Genomic DNA, 22516 nt, shown 5'->3' with positions numbered 1-22516 from the left:
AGGTGTAGGTCTATAAAAATTCAAATGAATGTTAACATATTATTCTCAACATAGAAGCCCAGCTATATTTCTATTATAAGGTTTTACAGCTTCATACACAGAAAAACTCACAGGTTCTTTAACTCTTTCTATTTTGTGATTTGCAATATATACTTTTCTAGCAATGGGAACAACAACAAAACATAAGAAATACTGTTGCATGGTAATGGTGACACTGCAACAAATGCTATTTAAAAATAGTTCTTGAGATATGTGGATCTTGCAAAAATATACTTGGTGGTGGTATATATCTTACCAAAGGGTTTCAACATAGTATACAGGCTTCTGACAGGTTTTGTCATGGCTTCCATTTCCTTCCTAAAGAAAAGGTCAGTGACCTGGAACATAGTCTTAGTGAGTCTCTGAAGGCATCCTGCCAAAGCACTTTGCAGAAACATAACCTGACACACAGCTATCATTTAAGGCTAGTTTATTTCAAGAATCAATGTGCCTTTAAAAATTCACCAGCTCAGATATCCTTTTCAATAATGGTGCTTAACTGTTTTGTGTCCTGATTTTGTGAGCATTTGAAAGACCCTTGATTTTCGGAATAAGATGACATGTCCATTGGTAACAAGAACCTAACTTCCTTTACTTTACCCCTAGAGGAAAATGAGAAAGAATTATGAGTCACTGTGAATGTACAGGGTGTGCAGAAAACAGTGAGAAAAGGGAAGATTCCCCAAGGCTACGTACCACTTGTATGTCTACAAAATGGCATACAGACTTAGTGAACAAATGACTGCATCATCTGTCAGGTGTGTGCTCCTCATACCTGTGTGTGTTCATATATCTGCATACTCTTTCAATGGTCGTACACTTGTGCACAGAAAGGTCCAGCTACTGAAAGCGTGCAGACAGGTATAAAATGTTTTAAGGTACACAGACAGATTGAACTTCCAACTACATCGTGCATCCTCAATTTTGTTCACACAAGTGAATACCCGTGTGATACAGCAGGGCCAGAGGGCAGCAGGAGAGGGTTAGAAGGGAGCCTTATTCCCTGTAAGAGGAATGAAGTTTGCTATAGATTAACTAGAGCACCTGACACCAATTAGAGCACCTGCAGTCAGTCACATGATAAAAACCCCTGCTTCAGTCAGACAGTGTGGGAGTTGGAGCAGAAATAATTGGTGTTGGAGCAGAGAACAGTTTGAAGGGAAGCAGAGGACAGTTTGGAGAAGTGCTGTGGTGGGCTAAGAAGTCCTAGACCCTAGTAAGGGCACCTGGCTTGTGCAGAGGGAGCAGAACCTCCACAAGCTGAGGGCAGGAAAGGAAGTCCCAGGGAAGGAAACATCAGTTCAACGTTGTCACGCTGTCCTCAGGGCCCCTGGGCCGGACCTGATGTAAGGGTGGCCAGGTCCCTCCCTCTCCACTCCCCCTCCTAGAGCACTAGTAGCGGCAATAATATTCCAATTTAGGCAGAAAATGGCCGCCCTGAACCCCCCCTCAAAGAAGAGAAAGTGCGAGACCCATCAATAAATAGTGCTTGGCAATTGCCACACGTGTTGTCAGGTGGATCAGGTCAAACAATGTGATCGGAGTTTTGTACTCCATATTACTGCCACTCATGGAACTCTGGACTTGCAATCCATCGTTACTCTGGATCTGGCCAGGATCTCTGCCTTCAGCTGGGGGTAATGTGCAGCAGTCTCTGCGGCATATCGTAGACAACCTTCTGGGCCTCCCCACACAGGAATGGGGGCGAGGAACCAGACCACTGATCTCCCTGGGCCAGGCCTCCCGCAGAGCTGCTCTTTCAAAGCAGGGGTATGCCTCCACATCATCCTCCCATGTCGTTTTCGTAGACTATGGCTGCCTGTATGGTTCGAGTCCCTTCACAGTTGCAGTTCAGTTCCAAAGGGCCTTCATCTGGTTCACCAGGTCTTCAGCAGGCCCAGTCCTGGGCGCCTGACTCATCAACAAGATGATTAGTCTCCTGCTGCATCCGAGTCGCCTCCTGTTGAGCGGTTGCTTGGTCCGGTAGCCTCCTGCTGGCCGCGGGGCTTGTATTAGGGCTTGACCACGTCGTCCATCTTAAGGATGAGAGGTTTTGGCCAACCCTGCTTTAAGTCCCCAGTGGACAAATCCACGGCTGACACCATGTGTGGTGCAAATTGCTGGCACTTATTGATGGTTTCGTATCTCTCTTCTTTGGGGGGTCAGGGTCAATTTCTTGCCCCTAAATTTGGAATTAATTGCCCCCACTACTGTTCTAGTGGGAGAGGGAGGGACCTGGCCCACCCTCTACTTCAGCGTCCCAGCCCAGGGGCTCCGGGATAGTGATGAACCACTTGAACTGACGTTCCTTCCCCTGGTACTTCCCTCTCCTGCCCTTCAGCTTGTGGGTTCCGCCCCTCCCTCGCACAAGCAGGTGCCCCTACCTAGGGTTAGGACTTCTTAGCCCACCACAGCACTTCTCCAAACTGTCCTCTGCTTCCCTTCAAACTGTTCTCTGCTCCAACACCAATTATTTCTGCTCCAACTCCCACACTGTCTGATTGAAGCAGGGGTTTTTATCATGTGATTGACTGCAGGTGCTCTAATTGGTGTCAGGTGCTCTAGTTAATCTATAGCAAACTTCATTCCTCTTACAGGGAATAAGGCTCCCTTCTAACCCTCTCCTGCTGCCCTCTGGCCATCCAGTATCACACCCGGTAGAAATTAAAACATACCCCTTCAAATGTTCAGAAATCAGAGATCTGGAGAATAAATGATCAAGTTATCTCTCTCCCCATCCCCCAGTCCTTTGCTGCAAATGCCACCTTTCATCTGTCCTTCAAGGTAACAGAAGAAAAGAAAATAATGAAAACCGTAAAATGTTTTTTCTCCAGTAGTTATTGTAGGATAAAATATGCCCCAGAGCAGACGTCCTGAACAACTCCCTTTACTCTACTTAAATTCAACCAAAGCCTTGCATTATGGATGAAATTCATCTCTATGGAGGAGGATACCATCCACACCTATGAACCTCTTAAGTCTTACTTAAGTCTTCAAAATAGGACTTATGTGGTTATAGTCATTGTGTGAGCCCTATGCATAGACCTGAATGTTACCCTAAGGGCTTACATCACCTTTAAGTGGTGCAAAAGGTCTCATGTGAGCCTTCTGCACTCAGGTCAATTTTATGAGTTAAAGATCAGAGGGGTAGCCGTGTTAGTCTGGATCTGTAAAAGCAGCAAAGAGTCCTGTGGCACCTTATAGACAGAAGTTTTGGAGCATGATCTTTCACGGGTGAATACCCACTTCGTTGGATGCATGACATTCGTCCGACGAAGTGGGTATTCACCCACGAAAGCTCATGCTCCAAAACTTCTGTTAGTCTATAAGGTGCCACAGGACTCTTTGCTGCTTTTACATGAGTTAAAGAGTAATTTTGATCATACAAGCTATATTGCATTATGCAAATAGCTATTTCCAGGTGTATAAAGCACATGGCTATTACTTGTAAGCTAGAGTGATCTTTCAACTTGTGTATTAACCCCCTTCCTGTAATTTGTACACAGATGGAAAATACATATATCATGGCAAGATGAATGCTAAGGGCTAGGGACTGTGCCATTTAGGCACTGCCCTGAATATGGGATGCTGTGTAGATGCATTGACCCAGATGCTGCTTGATCACAGTTTGTACCACAGGATGTACAATCACTCCCCCAATCTCTGGAGTGCAGGACAGTATGCAGACCGCACCGTTCTTTAGCATGATACAGCCTTCTCTTCCTGCTCTGTCCTTCCCCACACACTTTGGAGCAGTGTGCATATGGGATTGGACCTCAAGTCAAGGTTTGCTTCTGCAGTTTAATAAAGGGAACCATTTTTATAACCTGCTCCATGTGTGGCACTTTGCTGCAAGTCAGTGGAAAATCTGCACATGCGTGCATGCAGAATGGCACCTGGAATGATTCTAAACAGGCTTTTGTATACTTCGTAGTTTTGCTATAAATCCAAGAGCCATGAGAATCAATAAAACATCTTCCAATGAGTCTTTTGCTTTCTTACAGTAACCTATCATATTTGCTTTGTAAAATGTCTATTTTCCAGTACTGATTGAGATCTGTAGATCAAAAGCACTATTTACATGCCAAATATTAAAGTTTAGTCACAGTATTATTAATTTTTACAATGACTTTAAGAAATTGCCACACCAGATAAGACAAAGTCTAGTCCTCCCCAGTCCAGCATCTTGTCTCTGACCATACTTTCAGAGGAAAGTGCAAGAAACCCCCATGATGATCAATGAATGAAATAGCTTGCAAAAATTATGCATAATTAGCTTGTGGAACTCATTGCCACACAATATCATTGATACTATGAGTGTACTAGGATTACAGAAAGTATTAGACATTTACATGGGTAGTGGGAACGTCTACAATCATGGCAAAAACATTAAAAAAAAAAAAAGTGACAAAGCTTTGTGATTCAGGGCATAAGCCAATCACCAAACTAATGGGAGTTGTGAAGAAACTTCCTCATAAGTTAAGGTATTCCACAATTATTTTGGAGGTACAGTTAAAGACTTAGGCCTACCTGAATAAGCCCCTCAAAATGCAACGGGCAAAATTGCTGACGGTGCTTTCTAATAATTTACAAACATATGTGCTAACTTTGAGCAAAAATCCCCAAAAATATATGTTTGGAAAAAATAATTATATGCTGACCTTAGGGCACATTGTTCCTCATAAATTTGCTATTCACATAAAAAAAGTACTTCAGGATGCTACATGTGTACTGAACTATGATACGAAAAGATGGACAAGTGCTGAATGGTAAAAATGAAGCTAAATTTTGTTAGTTTAAAGTTACTAGTTCATGGCAATGTATGCTGCATGGTAAAAGGATAATTGAGTTGTGTTGATGATTTGTAACAACATAGAATGGAGAATGAAAAACAAACTATGAAAGTTTTGGTAAATTTGTAAGTGGGTATGTGGAATGATAGATGACATAAAAGGACAAATTAATGTATACAAACCAAATGGACAAGAGCCCAAACTGGAGAACGCTGGCCCAGAGATAGAATTGACCATTATGAAGTAGAGATCCTCACTATCCCCTGGAATCCATTAACTTGGGCCCCTACCTGTTCCGTCTTATCTTATTGTCTGTCATATGTATATGATCAGAAATGATAAGTGACAGTAACTTTGTCAGAATATTTATAAATAAAGGCTAAAAATTGATTAAGCCTAAATTGGGTGGACTTGTGGACTCCGTTTCCCATCCTACAACCCAATTGTTTCCTGTGACTTCTTTTGAAATAGTCAGCATGGGTTACTGATCAGAGGTAGGATACTATACTAGATGGACCATTGCTCTGAGCTGGTATAGAAGTTCCTATGTTCTCCAAAGCAGTAATAAAATAGTCAGTACTACTACTTTGACTAACAATTAGTTATATAGCAATTTTCAACCATGGACCCCAAAGCATTTGTTAAGAAGTATATATTGTTCATCTTTTACCTTTTCACTTTCATCAAATGTTCCCTTTTTCTTGGATTATGAGAAAGGGTAAATATCTTCTCTATGCCATTCGTTGTTTTGTGCACCTCTTTCATGTACCCACGTATTCATATCCTCTCTAAACTAAACAGCCACAGGGTGAACAGTTCAGAAACACTTAAAAGTCCCACTGACAAGAGCCTAAGTCACAACTGACTTTCAGTAAGACTTAGGCTGAAATCAATGGGAGACGCCTAGGCACTTTTGAAAATCCCATAGGTGCCTAGGTGCATCTTTAGGTACTGTGACAAAGCTCTGTCCTTGTCTCCATGGGTCCTGCATTTCCTGATGGATTTCGCTAGCCTCAGAGGCTCACTGTGACCCTCCCCTTAACCCTTCTCTCTCTAGAGACAAGGGTCACAGTCTACTGAGCCATTTTCATCATAAGCCAGCAAGGGAGGTGAGGAGAAGCGATCCTCCCTTGCACAGTTGTGTCTTCAGTTCAGTGATTAATCAGGGGGCAAAAGTGGGGGAGGGGGAGCTGGCCTCCTCTATTTCTGGTCCAGCCAGGCCCTAATAGACTATGGTAGCTTGATTTAGCAACAGACATGTACATGTCTGGGCTACTTCCCAGACAGCTCCACTTCCGTCAGCTCTCACTTAACCATCAGGGCCTTACCTTCTATGTACACTAGTATGTGTATACAGCTATTCTCCAAGACAACTTCTCACAGCTCTACATATGCAAAGCCACCTGACTCAACTGGAGCTTTTAGCTAGTTCAGCCACCCGTTGGCTTCAGGTGTCCAAAACTAGCAATCTCCAGCCTTGTAAAAGAGCTAGGCCCCAGGTGTCTTACTGACCTGGATCAGAGGGGAAAGCATTTACTGGATCTGTAAGCAGCGAGAATCTGTGGCACCTTATAGACTAACAGACGTTTGGAGCGTGAGTTTTCGTGGGTGAATACCAATCTCGTCAGACGCAGAGTGGAATTTCCAGGGGAGGTATATATATGCTAGCAACAAGCTAGAGATAACGAGGTTAGTTCATAGGGAGGATGAGGCCTGTTATAGAGTAGAGGTGTGAAAACAAGGGAGGAGATAGGTTTCTGAATGCAAATCAAGTCTTTGTTAGTCAGCGCTGATGGTGTCAAATTTGCAGATGAATGAAGCTCAGCAGTTTTCTTTGAAGTCTGGTTCTGAGTTTTTTTGCTGCGGATGGCCACTTAGGTCTGTATAGTGTGGCCAGGGAGGTTGAAATGCTCTCCTAAGGTTTTGTCTATTGCCATTCTGATATTGAGTTTGTCCATTTATCCTTTTCCGTAGAGACTGTCATGTTTGGCGATGTACATCGAGAGGGGATTGCTGGCATATGAAGGCGTATATTAATGGTGGACATGCAGGTGAATGAACCAGTGATGGTATGGCTGATCTGGTTAGGTCCTGTGATGGTGTCACTGGTGTAGATAGTGGGAGAGTTGGCATCGAGGTTTGTTGCTGGATTTGGTTCTGAGGTAGAGTACTAGGTGAGTTGCTGGTGGGAATACGTTTCAGTGCAGGTTGTCTGTGGGCAAGGATTGGCCTGCACCAAGGCTGTGAAGGTGGGATCATTGTCCAGGATGGGTGTAAGATCCTGATCGACGCGTTGGAGGGGTTTTAGCTGGGGGCTGTATGTGATGCCAGTGGAGTCCTGTTGTTTTTTTGGGTTTGTTGCAGTAGGAGGCTTCTGGAGACGTTGGTGTGTGATTGTTTCTAATTTTCGGCGGGTATTGGTAGTTGAGAATGCTGTGTGGAGATTTTGTAGGCGTTGGTCTTGTCTGAGGGTTAGACAAGATGCGGTTGTACTCAGTGCTGGTGTAGACATGGATCGTGTGATGTGCGGGATGGAAGCTGGAGGCTGAAGGCAGCGATAGGGTGGTAGGTTTTCGATATAGGTGGTGTAATGTACCATAACTTAATTTGCACGTGGTGTTTAGAAATTTGGACCTCCATGTAGATTGTCCAGGTGTAGGTTTGATGGTGGGGTGGAAGTTGTTGAAATGTTGGTAACATGTTTCTGGGTCTCCTTCCATGGTCGTGAGGGAAGATGTAATCAATGTACGGAGGTAGAAAGAGGGCGGGATGGTGAGAGCTGAGAGCTGTGCATCAGGTCTACAAAATATTGTGTATTGTGGGGCCATGCGGTGCATACAGATGGCATCACTTTCTAGACACCCCAGGTAACTAGTGCATGGTCCAATACACCCTATATACGAACCTACTCAACGTATGCCTACTTATGCTCCAGAACTTCCATCCGGCACTACAATCCGATTGTCTACAGCAAGCCAGGTAACGCAATTCGCTTAACCTCCAGACAGAGACATCGCTACAAATCTCCACAAGATCTCAACACAATCACGAAGGATTAGGACGATCAACGAGCCAAACATGTCCCAGTAAGCCTCCTACTAGCAGACACCAAGAAAGAACACAGGACTCACTCTGGCCATCACATACCAGCCAGTAACCCTCCAACGCGTCATAGGGAATTACACCCATCTGGAATGATCCAATTTCACAGGCCTTTGGGGGGAGGCAATCCTTGCCACAGACAACCTGCCACTGAACGTATTTCAGCAGCATGTCACCCGCACCATGTAACTCTCCGTCGGAACCAATCCATGCAAACCTTGATTGCCAATCTGCCACATATCTACACAGTGACACCACTACAGGACTACCAATGCACCATACCATCACTGTTTCTACCCATGCCGTCCCAACAATGTACTATTACGCCCTTCGATAATGCAGCAATTGCCTCTGCTATGTATCGTGCAAGACTGGACAGTCACCGAAAAGGATAAATGGAACAGCAAATGATATCAGGAATGGCATATCAAAACTGTAGGAGAGCACTTCAACTCCCTGGCCAACTATAGCAGACTTAGGTGGCCTCTGCCAGAAAAAACTCAGGACCACTTCAAAAAGGAAACTGCTGAGTTTCGTTTCATGCAAATTTGACCACATCGCTTGGACTAAACAAAACTGTGTTAGAACAGTTTCTCCTCCTTGGTTTTCACCTATGCTCAGAAAGGGCTACTCTGATTGAACGAATCGTATTTAGCTTGCTGTGCTAGCAATATACTACTGCTCTGGAATTTCCCATACCTGCGTCTGACGAAGTGGGTATTCACCCACGAAAGCTCACGCTCCAAAACGTCTGTTAGTCTATAAGGTGCCACAGGATTCTCTGCTGCTTTAACTGACCTGGAGCAGCTACCATTTACTTATCCTGGTACCAGGGATTTGTTTAACCTAGAGCTAATATCTCTATCTCCCACTACTTTTCTATAGCCATCAGGCCTTGCCCCGTCACAGTACATAAATACCTTTAAAAAATTGGCCTTAAGTGACATTTTAAAATGGGACTTATGCACTTTGTATATTTTACCACCAGACTTTTTCAGCCTTTCATACACAAGGCTTTCTGTGCTGGTAGGTATTTTTGTTACTCACCTCCAGACTCTTAGTTCTACTATTAATTCTTTTTAGCATAGGATGACCAGAACTGAACATGTTATTCTAGCTGAATGCATTTATATAATGACATTATAATATTTCCAGTATTATTTTTTATTGTACTCTTGAGCTATCCTAACTCCTTTTGTGTACATTTTTGATTGCTGCCTTATATTGGAGTGGTTTTCACTGAGCAGTGGATAGTGACACCCAAGACTTGTTTCTGAGCAATTATAGTTCATTTAGTACCTAGCAAAGTGTACGAGTAGTCTTCTTAAGGTGCAAAGTCAACCTATAATGCTTCACATGACAGGGAAGTATAATATTATAAAGTTTTAAAAAATTTCCTTAAGCTTTTCATTGAAATAGAAAAATGTGGCTTATCTTGTCAGAACTACAAAACTCCCATTGATTTCAATGGTGCCAAAATGTCACCTTTTTTTTTATTTGCAATTTGTATTTTTAGTTAGGCGGGCAGTCCTGCATTGAAACCAATAGGAGTGTTGCCATTGACCTCACTGAGAACGGCCTAGGCCCCTTATCTGTTACAGAATTTCCCCCTGTGCCTCACATGCATTTCACAAATTATCCCCAGAATAAAGAACTTTGAATTCAAAGAAATACCCACATTTATTATCAAATCAAGTGGAGGTAACACTGCTAAGCTACCTATACTTTAAAGGTAGAGTTACCAGATAGCAACTGTGAAAAAACTGGACAGGGGTTGGAGGGTAATAGGTGCCTAAATAAGAAAAAGTCACCAAAAAACAGGACTGTCCCTTTAAAAATGGGACATCTGGTCACCCTGTTTAAAGGTAAATATTACCTACTTGCACTTATAAACATGCTCTTGAAAAGATCTCCTTTTGCTAGAATTATTGCTGGAGAAGCAATTGGCTGGAATTTTTGCAGATCCTTTTTCTTCTTCATTGGTTAGTTGCATCACTGAGGAGCCTGCTGGTGGTTTGACAATTCCCTGCACCTCCAGGATTCTGTTACTTGGATGTCTCTTCTCAGCTTTGTGGTGTTTGTGTCCAGAAAAAGATTGCACAGAGGAAGAAATGGAATAACGCCTAACAATCATACCTGTGTAGCAGATACAGAATCAGAGTTAAAATCAAATACCCGCACCTGCTTCATAGTCTTTTAACATATGGAAACTAAAAACCAATAGCAAAATGATTAAGTCCTGCATGATAAAAAAAATATGTATTTGAGGAAGATTTTCCTAAGCAGAAGTTGCAGTTAGGAGCACTTGATCATGGAGAGTTATGTGCTATTTGTGCTATTGCTGGGTCGCTGGGACTACTGGAGTCAGTAGGACTACTCATATGAGTAACTGGCCATCAGTAGGAGTATGGGGTTCAGAATCTGGCCCAGAGATACACAGCTGTTTAAGCACAAGAGCAGGCCCTGAGCCCTGATGTTTGGAATGATGATGCCATCTGATTGTGTGTAAATTTTATTAACAAAGTTTAAGATTTTATTTTCAACATTAACAATATTTGAGGGGGACCAAAGGGGTTAAACACACACTTCTTTGAAAACACTCCCTGCCTTCAAGAAATATAGATGTGGGGAAGCAGGGTAGCTGGAAAACTTCTTGCTCACCAATTCAAGCCCCTGAAAGAGCAGTTAGCTATTCCCAAGCTCTTTCCCAAATATGTACCCTTTTAAGGGCCTGATCCAAAGCCCTTTTATATACTTAGGAGTCTTTCATTGAGTTCAATGGGCTTTGGATCAGATCTTAAGTTATTCAGTTCCATTCAGTCACCAGTTGTACTTAAACACATTAATATCCTTTGATCCCACCATCTACACCACACCTTTCCATCAATTTATCTCCTTATATTATTTTTATATATGTTCTTCCTAACTTAAACCTGTGCTCTCTAGGGGAGCTTCATCATGGGCCTGGATCTTAGCCCGTCAGGTGGTAAACAAACCCTGCTGGACTGCGACCTCTGAAAGGGGTCATGTGGAGAATGTGGTGACACAATTATTATTATTTATCTATACCCAGTCATGGATTAGGGACCCACTGGGCTAAGTACTGTGCAAATATATAATAAAAAGATGATAGGCCTTAATTAGATATTTTTGTACAAGGACCTGCTCCTGCAAACCCAAGCGTAAATGTGTACAGTATCCAGTTCTACGTATTTGTATGTCAGCAAATGTACCGTCTTTTGCAGTAAATCCTGCTCAATTAAGTCACACAGGTGAGTTAACTCACACACTGACATCAGTAAGACTACTATAGATAAAGAGAATCAGGCATATTTGGGCTCTTTTCTGATGAAATGAGACAGGATGAAGTGTTCTTATTGTCATTCTCTCCCTCTTGCATTCAGTTGCACACAGAACATATCAAGCATAACACATATTGGGCACGATTCTAACCTCACACTGATTTTTTACACTGGCTTCAGTGGAGTTATACCTGATTTGTCAGTGGGTAAGTGAGGTCAGAGTCAGATTCACTGCATATATTGTTAATCCTATTGTGCCTAAGAACCCCAGTCAGGGGTAAGGGCCCCATTGTACTAGACACGGAACTAATAAATACCACACAGACAGAGCCTTCCCCAGAGAAAGCACAATATTAGGCCAAATCTTACTCAAAGACAGTGGAGCTATTCAGTGGGCCCTGATCCAGCAAAGCACTTAACCAAGTGCTTGACATTGAGTACTTGGGCAGTCACTGAAGGGCTCAAAGTTAAGGCCATGTTTAAGTGCTTTGCTAGACCGGGGTCTTGATGAAGGCCAGAGGGTTTCACCCACGTTGGCAAAGTACATAACAATGGCAGATTGCCAATATCTGTAGGTAAATAACTGCAGAACTTTGTGATCCTTGAATGAAAGCTAAGTGCAAAGTAATAATATCAATAGTAATCGTGACTCTTCAGTACCTTTCTGTTCCTGCAATGCCAGAGCCGAGCTGGCTGAGACATTCCTACGCAGGGCCACTGGAGAAGTGACCCTCTCTTCCCCTGAACCAGTGAGGCTTCTGGCTTCCTCATGTCCATGTTCTCCACTTGCTCCTTCCTCCCAGTTAGCTGCCCTCTGTCCGCTGAATTTCAGTTCTACCCGAAGGGCCCTATTTTCTCTTTCCAGCTTGTTGATCTCAGAGCGCATTTCCCGGATGACCCGCATGAGCTGCGTGTTTCTCTCCATGACCCTCTCCCTGCAGCAGGTCCCCAGCTCCTCCCCAGGCAGCTAAGGCAACAGCTGCTTGTACAGAGGAGGAACCATTAATCCAGTGTGGCAGGCTCATCCTGTACTTAAATACATGTGAACAATAGGATCCCTCTTTGCCATCTTTCACCACCAGGAGAGCTTGGATTAAGCTCTCAAACTCTTCAGAGAGCCCAAATGATTTATTCATTCAGGGTTTCATTTTTCATGACTGAGCTTTTCATTTTGTCATTTACTTTTACGCAAGTCAATTACATTTCCATATTGCAGCATTATTAGAAAAACTTATGGGTAAGATCCAAACAAGATTCCTTTCCCTTCCACTTACTTCAAGCCATCACTTTAAGTTTTCCCCCAAGACAGGGGTGTTTCTCCAGTAGGACCCTGGAGATCTGTTTCCTCATCTGGTTTCTAAGGGCCACTGAATGCTTCAGATACACACAGGAGGGGTTTGTCTGTGCATCAAAACAATTAATCTCTTTACTGCCACGTGGTGAATTATTTATTTCTGCTTTCAGCATTTGGCAACCTCTCACTTCTCAGAGAATTAAATTAAAATTCCCGCTTAGAATTAAAACAATAAAACAAACAAAATGCTCCCAACTCAAAGTACCACGAGCTGTGATAAAACAGCAGGCAAACTAAAGTTATTCCTGACAGGATAGTCTGTATTTCACTACCCCCTCGCTACTCCTTATTGTTTGCTTTGGGAAGTTTGCCTGAACAAGGCAAGGGCAATGTAAGGAGAGACAGATCAAACATGAATCTTGCAGGAGAAAAGAAACACAAGACTTTGCTCTGCTTTCATTACTGGTCCTTAAAGCTGTTTCTCTGCTGGAAATAAAAAGTTAAAACCTCATAAAGCGCATTGTGAAACATCAATTTTCCTTCCCTAATTTTATATTAATATTTAAACATTAGAGAACTGTCAAACCTGCATGAAAACATTTAAAAATCCTTCTGCTCTGAGATAATTCTGCATCTCCTCTAATTTTTATGGCTAAGGAATGTTCGGAGGAAAATAAGATCTTTGGGCCAGATGCAACCTACTGCTTAAGTTGACTAACCAATGTACTGGAACTAGGCTGAGTAAAAGGTATAAACTTTGTGTTGTACTCGAAGTCTACAGAATTTTTCCATGATCTGGAACCACATACATGATGGTTTTGACAAGTTTTCTCTTAGAGTTTGTGTGCTCTAGAATTTTCTACCACGCACAGAGCTGGCAAAGCTCCAATTGTCTGTAAAAGCAACATTTGCTCCTGTAACAAACTACGGCTTCATGAATACAGGCACCATATTCCTCAGTGAGGCTGGACCCATAATGTTCAGCACTAAGAGAACAAACCCTTTCAATGAAAAACAGCCTTAACAGACCACAGAATCTGATCCTGTTGTATATAAATCACCCTTCTTTTCCAGCTAGAAAAACATAGCTGTGTGTTTTTCATTGAATCACCATTGAACAGCTAAGAGCCATTGAAATCAAAGGATGGAGATTTTCAAACTTGAACTAGTTTCCAAAACAGTTCCAGAGATTCCATGAACATTGAATTGCACAAGATTTTACCCACTTTCAATCAAAGTCACAGCTTGCTCTGCTGAAAGTGAATAGCTAAAAAACACAGACTGTGAAGTCTTGGCATGTGGAAGAAATTTAATATCTTCACAAAAAATTGTCTTGATTTAACCAATAGGAAGGTCTTTGATGTGTTCTGTATGTGTTAGTGAAGCGTATGAATTTCTTACAAAGTAGATTTGTAAAAGAAAGGATACAAGGAAAAATGTACAATTTTACAATACAGCTTCATTAAAAATCCAGGATAAACTAAATTTTTATTCTGAACGGCACAGAGATGACTTGAAAACATATAATATCCCTGCATGCATATAGCTATAAATGAGAGAGAGAGAGAGAGAGACCATGTGTAACTGTTGCTGGTAGTCACTGTGGCCCATAAGTAAAGGAAGGAGTTTTATAGATATGGAGTGTACATTATAAAAGTTGGACAATATTAGAAAATGACATCCACACTGCTAATGGAATCATTACACAGTTTTTACAGCTGTTTGGCTTGCCAGGCTCATTCTCTTGCTTTTCTAAGGGTTAGACAGGACAGATGGACACTTTGCTATTCCAATAAAATGAAATTGTGCTGTAAATAGGTCTTTTCCTTGAATTAACTTGAGTGTTTTATATGACAAACCACAGCCACAAAGATGCAGGCACCATGACCATCAGTAAGAACAAAACCCAGAAGCTTCAGAACAAAAAGGAAAAGGCTTGATATCACTTGAACTAAAGGACCAATGACATTAGAGATGAGCAAGCAGCAGGCTTTATCCTTAACTGGGCCCAGACACTTGAAGGAAACGATCATATGCAAAAAAAAAAGCCAATATACATGTACATAGTTTGTATTATTATAGACAAAGTGGTAGCATTGCCTACAGTCAATGAGATCCAAAGACTAACTTCACTGGGAGTCCACAAAACTCTAAAGCTAATTGTAATCAAAGTAGTTTCATTGTGACCTTGTGCTCCTCTCATCTGTTTATTGCTACCAACTGCTGGATCTGTGTTATTCTCAGACTCTACACTCTTTGGAGCAGGAGTTGTCTTTTTGTTATGTGCTTGTGCAGTAGGGTTCTGATCCATGAATGGGGCCCCTAGGCATTACTACATACAAATAATTTTAAAAAGCCCTTTTAGAAAACTATTAGATGGGAGCATTGTCTGTGCGCACAGGGGTCTAACAGAATAGCAGCAGAATTGCACTTAGCAGAAGGACCTTGGTTTGATAACTAGATTTTGCTTTTTTCTCCCTAGCCCACCTTTCAAGCTTGGGATTACTGTGAAAATGGATGTGCTCAACACCCAACAACATCCAGCATGGTTAGCCTGAACCAGCCACTGATGTGAATACTCCCATTAGTATCACGCATCTTCTGTTCCTGTGAAAAAACAAAATTATCCAAGTTATGAGCCTTTGAAAAATCTTAGTTTGCACATGCTCAGTAGAGACTCGTTAGAATTTGTCAACTAAATTCTCTGAAGATTCTGTCTGCACTGAGCATGCTCAAGTGGCTGAGCATGACTTTCCCTGCAATTTTGGCTCTAGGCATTTTGGGACCTTGAATGCAGAATTGTTCAAGATAAATCCTAAATTAGCAGCATCTATTCTGGCCCCTCTATTTACATCAATCTGGGAAAGGGAAAAAGTGCCAGATGAGTGGACCAATGGGGTTATAGTAAAGATACCAAAGAAAGGAACTCTCAGTAATTGTAATAACTGGCGTGATATCACACTTTTATCTGTGCCAAGCAAAGTATTGTGTAAGATCATAATCCAGCATATATCAGAGGCAGTTGGTAGTGTGCTCAGAAAAGAGGAAGTTGGTTTTCAGAAGGGGTGTGGATGCACAGACCAGATCTTCACTCAGCGAAACATAATAGAACAGTGCTTTGAATGGCAATGGCAACTCTACATAAATTTCATAGACTTTGAGAAGGCGTTTGATAGCATTCACAGGACCAGCCTATGGCGCATTCTGCAGGCATATGGAGTTCCTTTCTGTATAATCAACATCATCAAAAGCTTCTATTGCAATTTTACATGCAGTGTTGATCACAGTGAGCTCAGTTTTGAAGTCAAAACAGGAGTACATCAGAAGGGTGTCATGTCTGAAATCCTCTTCAACATTGCCATCGACTGGGTAATATGGCATATAACAGAAGACATGGTAAGAGGCATTAAATGGATGCTCTTCTCATCCCTTGAAGACCTGGACTTTGCAGATGATATCACTTTCCTATCACATGCCCAACGCCATATACAAGAAAAAACAACTCGACTCAATGCATTCAGCCAGCAAATTGGACTGAAAATCAACCGCAATAAGACAGATATCATATCCCTTAATATTGCCTCATCATCACCAGTATGGGTAGAGCATTCTGTTCTCACCAATGTAGAAACATTCACATACTTGGGCAGCACCATCAGCCAGGATGGTGAAACAAGCCAGGACATCTAGAACAAAATCAGTAAAGCCAGGAACACCTTCAGGAGCTTAAATATAGTCTGGAAATATCAAAATACAACACCAAAACCAAACTCAAGATTTATCAGAGCAGCTTACTTTCAACACTACTTTATAGTGCAGAATGCTGGGGAATGAGAAAGTAAGACATGTCCAAACTGTCTTCATTCCATATAACCTGCCTCAAAAAAATCCTCCATATCTTTTGGCCCAGAACAATCTCAAACCAAGGTCTATTGACACAGTGCAGCCAAGAGGATCTGAGCACTATCATTGCCAGGAGGCGTTGGAGATGGAATCAATCGGTCATGTACTTTGGATGGAAACTGATCCCATCACCAGAGTAGCAATAAGATGGACACCTGAAGGCAAACGAAAATGAGGCTGCCCGAAAACAACATGGTGAAGAGCTGTGGAAGCTGAGCTGAAAAACCTGGGGCACAGCTGGGGAACCATTGAAAGACTTACCAAAAACAGACAGGAGTGGAGGAGCTTTGTCACTACCCTAAATGCCAGAGGTGTAATAGGAACATGATGATGATGATGATGACTATTGGGACCACTGTTACAGCAAGGATCAAAACAGAGAGCAGGGAGACTGTCTCTCCTGTGTTCTCAGTGCTCTTCTTGCTGGTGCCCAACTACTGTGAAGGAGGAGGATTCAACCTGAGTTGAAGGGAGTGTGGGACAGGAGGTAAGAGGAGCTGATTGGGACAAGGAGCCTGGAGGTGAGGAAAGATTGTAATTGGGATCTGGGGAGAGGGAAGGAGCTGGGATGGGGAGCCAAAGTGGGGTCTGACTGTGTCTGGATGAGGTGCCAGGAGCAAGACAAGGAGTCTGGAATGGAAGGACAGTGTGTGATCATGTGATTAAAGACTATCATAATTCATACAGTAACAGAGGGTGGGAGGGAATGTTCATCTGCACAGGCAACCTTAATCCTGGTGCTTCCTAATTTTTGAGTGCTTGGCTTTGCAACTTTAATAATGTTCTTTTAATGTAAGTAGATGGAGGGGGCGTATGTAATATTGCAAACATTGCCTCAGACAGTGTCTTTAATACAGGGTAATGTTTTATAGTTGTTGCATAAGGAAGGCTATTATGCTGGTAGACTGAATTTACAACTCTTTGCAGGAATTCTCTGGACAGAAATTGTTATTTAAAAGGGCTGAATTTGAAGAATACCAAATGTTTCAGACTGAAGAAGCAATGCAAAAGTTAAGGAGATTTGAAGGCAGTGCTGCAGAGCCTGATAGTGTGTCAGACAGTGGTTATAGCTGTCAAACTGCATGTACAATTATAATGATTTTAGTACAATAGACTATACATTTAGAAAGAATAGTGAGATTCTAGTGTAATACACTCCTTTAAAGCTACAGTCCATACTCCCAATCATTGTAACTTGAACTTGGAATGACACATGATACTGCTCACCCAAGTCCAGTGTGAGGTCAATAGCAGAAATAGCTAGCTTTGGAATGTAAGGTAGATGCTTATCTGTCATACAAGATTGCATCTTGCTTTGAACAATGTTCATCTGTTCCTCACATAAATAAGTGCATCATTTCTATAATGCAAGGATTTGATAGGCAAGACTTTTCAGCAAGGTTGAGAGTGCTTTAATGGCTATTGATGGAAGGAAATAATATCCAGTCCACTAAATTTTGTCTTTCATTACAGTTCCTAATAGCTTTTACTAGCTGTGTTCTCTCCAAAGCCGAAGGAAGCAGACTGCTGATGGTGTAAGCATCTTCCTGATGGAATGAAATTCACCACACCTCTTCAGAAACTTGAAAGTGAATCTTTTCTTCATATGTGAGAGGGACATGCCCATCTATAGCTAGGGTTTTTTTCTTCTCACAGCTTGTGTTGCTCAGCATAATACAAACTGCCCCTAGCAAGCCTTTCCTCCGAGACCTGAAGTTTCATTTGAAATGCATGCACAAGATCAAATGCAACTTCAATAACTGGGCCTTGACCTGCATCAAAATGATCAGCAGAATTAATTGCCATCTAACATCTATAGGACAAACAGAAGCTCTAACTTTGTATAGATCAGCATTTTCCCATGACATATCCATAGAATTTGTATATGTTCAAACCTTCTCTTTAGCACGTCTGTATCCTCCAGAAGCACATAATACATTTACATAATGATATATTCACCTGTGATATACAATCTGTACTCTCCGGTGTTTCTTGTAGTCTGCTAATTGTTTAACAATTTTTCAATGCAACAATTTAATTAAAAATATATGCAATTCTTCATGAGTGTGAAGAAAAACTTAGGAATGTCAACCAATGCCTTATTGTTTTTCAGAGCCTGAAGTAATGTGATGTGACTTTCGCTCATTCAACCCAGTGTGTTGTTGACTCTGGAGCCTAATATGGACAATGTCTATGTCAACCTTCTTAACTATTTAGTGCTGATTACTTTGGCATAAATACATGACTAATAAGCTAACTCAGTGGGGATGGATGTCACCTAAGTTAGAGATGAAAAAGACTTAGACTGTGGTGTATGACCTGAAGTACCAACGCTAATCCTGATTTCTGTATGTTTATGGAAGGTAGAATATTGTCATGAGTGGGTGTATAGGAAAGCAGAAAACTTCTGTGTATGGTAGACAGACAGAGTCAGGGATTTTAGCATCTACAAGCCAGTTTATGGAAGATTTATTCTGTAGCTAACTCTGCAAGGCTCACTACATTCTCAAAGCTCTATACTCAGCAAGGCTGAAGCCACTTCTTGAGTTGCAACATCTGGCAAATGATTATTTAAGGGGTAATTAAAATATTGCATTGTGCAGTGGCAGCATTTGCTTTTCTCCAGATCCCTATTGTTAAATGGGAGAGGTGGGTAAAACACCTGCTCCCCTGAAAGCTGTTCCCCAGAACATTTTATGGAAGAGCCCAGGCACTTTTGCTGGACCCTTTGAAGACTACATCTTGGAAAGTAGGCCATTCAGATGCCTCCTGAAGATCCTACAAAAGGGCCAGATGGCCATTCTGAAAGTAAATGAAAGGGGAGATGTGGGCACGGGCAGTGAAGGGTTTAGAGTCTTTTGTGAGGAGAGACAGATAGGGAGGGAGATATGCTGCAAATCTGGGATGTGGATGCAATTTCACCCATGATTCAATCTGAAACCAGAAGTAATTTTGTTTCTGAAAAAGGCTTTTTTCCTCAGACTTCAATTTTGCTGTTTCCAAGAACTGATAACACCTGTTTGCATGGGTTTCTCTTTTATAAAGTTTCTACACATTTTAGGCATTGTAAGTTACATTCTCCCCTACCTGCCAAGTGGCATTATCCTGGAGCTGAACTGAGCTTTCAGAAATACTGACACTCATTTCAGCATAGATTCAAGCCTCAGCATGATCATGTTCTTGAAGAGTTTATGTAGTTTGGCTAAAGTTTATCAAACACTTGAACCTGACAAATGCTGGTGTCCCTCCCCTCAGCTGTCCCCTCCCCTACCCTTTCACTCCAAAAAGCAAGAGACCCCGCCCTGCTCTTCTTTGTAATGTTAGTTTGTTAGCCTTGAGTTCATTTAATTCAAGCCTCTAACTGAACCTCTGGGAAAAGTCTCTTTTTTACTGTCTTGCAATGAACCCTAAGAGACTGAGTGTTGTGTCTTTTCTGAGGGCTTAAAGCACCTTTAAACAAAAGCATCAGAAGTAATGCAGCTAAAGGCTAAGGGTGCTATATGCCAACAGCACAAGATGTCTGCTTTGGTAACCACTCTGCAGAAGTTGTTTGAAACAGATTTTCAGTTCTGTGTGCATGTGTGTTTGTGTTTCTGAGACACACATCGAAGAATCATAGGACTGGAAGGGACCTCGAGAGATCATCTAGTTCAATCCCCTGCACTCATATAACAGCAACTTACTTATATTCACTCAGAGAAACTCTCATTAAGGCTAACTATAGGCTTTCCTTGCTGGTTACACAGAACACTGAAACTACTTTGACAAGTAACTTGGATGTGACAAATGGCAAATTCTGCCTTGTCTAAGCATCTGGCAGGAGGGAAAGGTGCAAAAACCTCTCTCTCTTCCCCCCCAGTACACCAGTAAAAACCAGGAAACATTTTAACTCAACATTGGCTTGAGGAGATAATGGGCCTGATCCAAAGCCCACCTAAGCTATTGACTTCTATGGACTTTGGACCAGGTCCAATGTGACCAGCTAATAAGCCTAGCAGTGCCCTCAGGGAGTCTGGACAGTTGGCCTGGGTTTGTAGTTAGAGTACCCAATCCTGCCACCTGTTGGTATCCATAGGCACTGGGTATGCTTCTCCTTTCTGTGAACTCCTACTAAGCCATTCTGCATGGAACAGGCAGAAAGGCTCTGAGAAGACAACCTCTGCCCAGCTGATCCAGGTCTACTCCTATAGCTCTGCAGAGAAGATAAGGCATAATTTTTATCTTCCATGAAGAAAATAAGGTGGGGAGACTTGCCCCTTTCACAAGGCCGTGATTCTTCCTGGGTGCCTGACTCTGGTCTCCTTTACCCCAGTGCAAATCAGGGGCAACTCCACTCAGCCAGTGGAGTGACCCCAGTGGAAAACCAATGCATGTGAAAGAAGAGAAAAGAATCAGCCCCAAATAAGGATCGTTCATGCTAAAGGGATTCAATACAGCCAAATGGACTGAATTACATTAAATTCCCTTTCTTGCCATTAGCGGGACTAGTTTAGAATCCTACTGCTTAGTTAGGAAAGTTAGTATTTTCTTCCGAGCCTCTCTCTGATGTGAAGGAAAATGTCTCTTCTATATCATTTTGAATTCACTGTTCATAAAGCCTACATTTAAAAATCACAAGATTGCTGAATAGCTTAAGTAGTTAAAGAAAATTAGCACAATATTTGGTGACTAATTATTGCTTTTTAAGATAAGGCTCAAGTTCATAATCTCTAATCTCATGACAGTAGCAAAAATTTAAATATATTGAAAACACCTTCAACTGAGTGAATATTTAAGCCCTTCTGACAAGAAAGTTTCCTGGTTTATTATAAAATGATTCACGAGTATAAATTATTTATAGATTAATTGAGGGTTTTTAAATGGCAGAATAAAAAACCAGAATAGCAAAATCTCACATTTAGGTAGCAGGATCTGCAAGGTGCAAAAACCTACAATTGCTGTCAAGCCAGTAATAACATTTTTCTATTTGCATTAAATTCTGAGAATTAAGTTGTTAACACTTACATAGTTTTCTATTAATTAAGAAGTGATGACCAGGAGTTCATATGGGGCCCAGTTCTGCGACCTTTTTATCTAGCAGCACCTACTCACACGAATCAGTGCTACTTGACATAAATCAGCTCTAACTTATTCTGCCAGGGCACAGATATGCCCAGCTAACACACCCTTTGATCTGGGAGTGTTCTCTACACTGGATAGATGAAGGGCTGAGACAGGGGGAAACACAGCTGCTATGCCTCCCAAGCACTGGACACCATAAAGGGCCAGAACCATCAGCTTTACAGATGGTTTGTGCTACCAACTTTATCATGGCCAAGATTTTTGTGTACATCCTTACAGAGGCATATCTGTAACACAAACCAGACCTCCTTTATGGCTTGCTCCTGCTCATACCGAGGTCTATGGGAAAATTCTCATTCAATAGGATCAGGACTGGGCCCTTACTGTTCCCACATGCATAACAGGAGGGGAGATAGAATACATCTTTGTTTCACGTCACACAGGTGGGCATTTGGAGCAGATGAGTAACTGCTTAAAAAAATACTCTCTGAGACCTCTGATAGCCACTGAAAACCCAACTCCATCCATCTACAGACATGTCAACAGAACATCATGGCCAAGCGAATCAAAGACTACTGATAGATCTCCCAGACACTTAACCCTTGTCCATCATCATAAGAAGATCATTGACAAGAGTTCTCTTCTGCTGCAATGTTCATAATAACCAGAGCTAGTTGAATAATTCAATTGTTAAAAAACTGTAAAGCCGAACATTGAAATTATTTTGGATTTTGGTAGTCAAAACGAAACAAACAAAAAGGTTTTTATTTGTTGAAAACTGAAAGTGTTTCAGACTAAACCAGGTCTTTTGAATACCAGACTAATGTCCCATTCACTAGCCCCTTCTTGCCACTTACATGGAAACTTTTTGATCAGCTGCAATAGGGATCTTTCCCTAAAAAGAAGGCTAAAAGATGGTGAGGCCTGCAGTTTTAATAGAAGGATTTCTGAGCAAAGGCTTCATACCACATGTTTGAAGGAAACTAGAAGTAGGCATTGACAGTCTCAGTTAAAATATTAAA

The 22516-nt window shown here is 41.8% G+C and overlaps 1 protein-coding gene across 1 annotated transcript; it reads right to left on the bottom strand.

The window, feature by feature from the left end:
• Positions 1-393: 393 nt before the first annotated feature.
• CCDC195 (coiled-coil domain containing 195) lies at positions 394-12161 on the bottom strand. The gene is made up of 3 exons (XM_032777901.2): positions 11897-12161; positions 9815-10070; positions 394-641 (listed from the first exon to the last, which is right to left on the bottom strand). The coding sequence occupies exons 1-3, from the start codon at positions 12159-12161 to the stop codon at positions 509-511; spliced, it is 654 nt and encodes a 217-aa protein (XP_032633792.2). The 3' UTR covers positions 394-508.
• Positions 12162-22516: the final 10355 nt, after the last annotated feature.

Source organism: Chelonoidis abingdonii, chromosome 8 (assembly GCF_003597395.2).
Source record: "Chelonoidis abingdonii isolate Lonesome George chromosome 8, CheloAbing_2.0, whole genome shotgun sequence".
Classification (NCBI taxonomy): domain Eukaryota; kingdom Metazoa; phylum Chordata; order Testudines; family Testudinidae; genus Chelonoidis; species Chelonoidis abingdonii.
Note: the sequence above shows the minus strand (reverse complement) of the source record. Positions and strands in the feature narration are given on the sequence as shown.

What these genes read in the sequence shown, in the direction of transcription:
- CCDC195 (XM_032777901.2), bottom strand. Translation starts at nt 12,161, where the DNA reads ATGGAGAGAAACACGCAGCTCATGCGGGTCATCCGGGAAATGCGCTCT. An exon ending in GGCATTGCAGGAACAGAAAG is followed by an intron (nt 10,071 to 11,896) that starts GTACTGAAGAGT and finishes TCTGCTACACAG; the next exon opens with GTATGATTGTTAGGCGTTAT. An exon ending in GAGCATGTTTATAAGTGCAA is followed by an intron (nt 642 to 9,814) that starts GTAGGTAATATT and finishes ATTTTCCTCTAG; the next exon opens with GGGTAAAGTAAAGGAAGTTA.